Source organism: Myotis lucifugus, unplaced genomic scaffold (genome assembly GCF_000147115.1).
Source record: "Myotis lucifugus unplaced genomic scaffold, Myoluc2.0 scaffold_128, whole genome shotgun sequence".
Taxonomy (NCBI): domain Eukaryota; kingdom Metazoa; phylum Chordata; class Mammalia; order Chiroptera; family Vespertilionidae; genus Myotis; species Myotis lucifugus.
This window is the reverse complement of record NW_005871176.1, coordinates 819,334-822,462: the sequence shown is the minus strand read 5'-3', so window position 1 is coordinate 822,462 and position 3,129 is coordinate 819,334. Positions and strand designations below refer to the sequence as shown.

The 3,129-nt window shown below is 51.0% G+C and overlaps 1 protein-coding gene across 2 annotated transcripts in view; it reads left to right on the top strand.

Moving 5' to 3' along the window:
* The first annotated feature begins 515 nt into the window (after positions 1-515).
* Positions 516-3,129, top strand: part of LOC102427659 (phospholipase A2, membrane associated-like) — a 12,663-nt gene continuing 10,049 nt past the window's right edge. The window contains exons 1-4 of one of the 2 annotated variants that reach the window (XM_014460228.2): positions 516-565; positions 1,368-1,419; positions 1,619-1,763; positions 2,020-2,126. In XM_014460228.2, coding sequence (XP_014315714.1) covers positions 1,380-1,419; positions 1,619-1,763; positions 2,020-2,126 — 292 coding nt within the window. In that variant the 5' untranslated portion in view covers positions 516-565; positions 1,368-1,379. Of the gene's footprint in view, positions 566-1,270; positions 1,420-1,618; positions 1,764-2,019; positions 2,127-3,129 lie in introns of both variants that reach the window. The other variant, XM_023758385.1, reaches the window with a different exon arrangement.

Genomic DNA, 3,129 nt, shown 5'->3' with positions numbered 1-3,129 from the left:
AGAGGTTGAGTACGTACTTCTAGTGAATGAATTATTGATGGAATGAATGAATAACAATAAATGCTCTCCTTTTTCTAAATGCCCCCATTCCTATACCAAATGCCACATTCAGCCAAAAAAAGGAGCAATCCTCGCCCCAGCGATGGGCCTGCAGGCCTGTAGATGAGCCTTAGCCTGCAGCAGCGGACGCCCCTGCCCTCTCCTGACTCTGGTTCCAGGGAGACGACTGGTGCTCACACCCAGCGCCTGGTTACGGGAATGGACTGAAGTCAGCAATGAGGCCCCTGGAAAGATTACAAAATAATCTACAATTTTGGCATCTGCTAACAGCACATACTGTTTTCCATCCTCAGCTCTGTCCTGCAGGCTAATGAGGGGAAGAAAGGGGATAGCCCAGGGCTATAGGCATGCCAAACTTTGAGTCCACTCACTGGAGGCACTCCCACCCCTTTTGCATACCCACCAACTCCAATCCTTCCCTAGGGGGCAGCTATTTAAGGGGAGTTGGAGTTCAGACTTAACAAGACCAGCACTTGGAGCTATTAACAACAGCATTCTCTGAGAGGTAACACCCTAAAATTCATGCCCTGTCAGGAGTATGGGTCCTGCTCAGTGGCTGCCTTTAAGAATGGCTGTGTTGGCATATGTGTCCATGTGTATTTATGCATGTGTCTGTTGCATACATGGACAAATACATGCATGCGCATGATTTGGGGGGGATGTGCATAAGTGTGTTGTATGGGTGTGTGAGTGATTGTATGAAAGGAGGTCTGCATTAGTGGGTGAGTTCAGGAGTGGGTATATGCATGCATATGTGTGTGACTATATATGCATTTGCGCATGTGTATATGGGTAAGGGGTTGGAAAGTCTTGCAAAGAGAGGGTGCTGTTCTTTAGTTTTGGAAAAAATATTGGAGATTGGACTTCATAGATGGAATTCCCAAGCCTTGAATCCGGTTGGAACAAGTACGATATGTCTAATGGGGGGTTGGGGGTGGGGGGGGTGCACAACCTATGACCTTGGGAGTCTGAGTTGGTTGGGACGACCTGGTTGCACCCTCCAGGAACTCTCAGTCTGATGGGGAGCGTGGACATCTCCTGAGCGTACCGTGTGGGGGTCTCCTTGGGTCTGAGGCCTGCATGTGTGTGAAAATAGTCAAACAGAGCTGGGAAGGGTCAGGAGGCCCTGTGTGTGCATGCTCCTGTGTGTTCGTGTGTGACAAAAGTAGTCATCCTGGATCGAGGAGCATGTCTGTGTGTTCCCTTGAAGGTTCCTTTCTCCAGGGTTGCTGAGCAAGGGGCCAGGGTAGAAGCTGGGACCACCTGGGAGAGGAGTCTAGGCCAATCCATCTGCATTTCTCACACAGGGGACTGTCCACATGAAGACCCTTCTGTTGTTGGCCTTGACCATGGCCTTTGGTAAGAGCGAACCCTGACCTCTGGCCACAAGGGGGCAGCCCAAGATGAAAGCACCCTTAGCCCCAGCTTTCCTTCCCATTTCCATAGGCCCTCCCTCAGTGGGTGGGAGAGAGGTCCTAGTGGGAGGGGGAGTAGTAGAGAAGGGCAGAGAAGGAGGGCACAGGGCTCCAGGCCCCATCCCCAGGGGATGTCCTTCCAGGCCTGCTGCAGACCCACGGGAGTTTGCTGGATTTCCAGGAAATGATTTGGTTGGCGACAGGAAAGGATGCTGTGTCCAGTTATGGCTCCTATGGTTGCTACTGTGGCTGGGGTGGCCGAGGAACCCCCATCGATGCAACGGATCGGTGAGGCCACCCCAGCCCTCCCACCCTCTGCCCACTCATGGCCCCTGCAAGGCTGGGAGCTGCCAGGCAGGGCTGGTGCCCATTGTCACAGAACCCCAGGAGGTCCCAGCTGGAAAAGCAGCCAGCATGTTGGAACTCCGCTCTAGACCATTGCAGGGTCATTGGATCTCTGCCCAGGGTCAAGGGGCAAGACCACGGGGGGCCAGGCTCCCTGGAGCTGTGGGGAAGCAGCCCCAATCACATCTCCTCCCCACAGATGCTGCGCCAAACATGACTGTTGCTACAGACGTCTGGAGAGGCGGAAATGTGGCACCAAGTATCTGAACTACAACTTTGCTTACCGAAAGGGCCAAATCGTCTGTGGTAAGGACGTCCTACAACAGTGGTGGGGAACCTTTTTAGCTCGGTGTGTCAGCATTTTGAAAAACCCTAACTTAAATCTGGTGCCGTGTCACATATAGAACTTTTTTAATATTTGCAACCATAGTAAAACAAAGACTTATATTTTTGATATTTATTTTATATATTTAAATGCCATTTAACAAAGAAAAATCAACCAAAAAAAATGAGTTCCCATGTCACCTCTGACATGCGTGTCATAGGTTCGCCATCACTGTCCTACAATTTCACCCTGTCTCCTTGGTTTCTCTCTCTGCCTCCCGAACAAGTCTGAGATACCCTGTCTTAGAATAATATTATAAGCCATGCCAGATGCTCAGATCTTAGAGCATCAGCCCAAGGACCAAAGGGTCAGTGGCTTGATTCCTGGCCAAGGGCATGTACATGGGTTGTAGGTTCAATCCCTGGCCCCATATTGGGACTAATATGGGAGGCAACCAATTGATGCCCACTGTGCTGGGCACTGTGCTGAGCACCAGAGAGAGAAATACAAAGGGGCGCCCTGGCCCATTTGCTCAGTGGATAGAGCATCAGCCGTGGGTTCAATTCCAGCAGCACGTACCTCTGTTGCAAGCATGTTGGGTGCATGCAGGAGGAAACCAATCGATGTGTCTCTTTCACATCAATGTATCTCTCTGTGTGAGTCTCTCCCCCTCCCTTCCACTCTCCCTAAAAATCAATGGGAAAATATCCTCAGGTGATGATTAACAAAACAAAAAAAAAGTGGAAGAAATACAAAGGGACAGTGTCCCTGCCTCAGGGAGCTCATAGGTGAGTGGGAATTAAAGACAAGGAGAACACTAGATGGGAGACTCCAATAGGCAGCAAGCCAGAGGGCAGGGCCCTGAGCAGAGGCTGCGGTCCAGGAAGGCTCCTGACATCCAAGCTGAGTCTTTAAGGCTGTACAGGCACCAGGGGGGGAGGAGAGTGCCTGCACAGCCTTAAAGACTCAACTTGGATGTCAGGA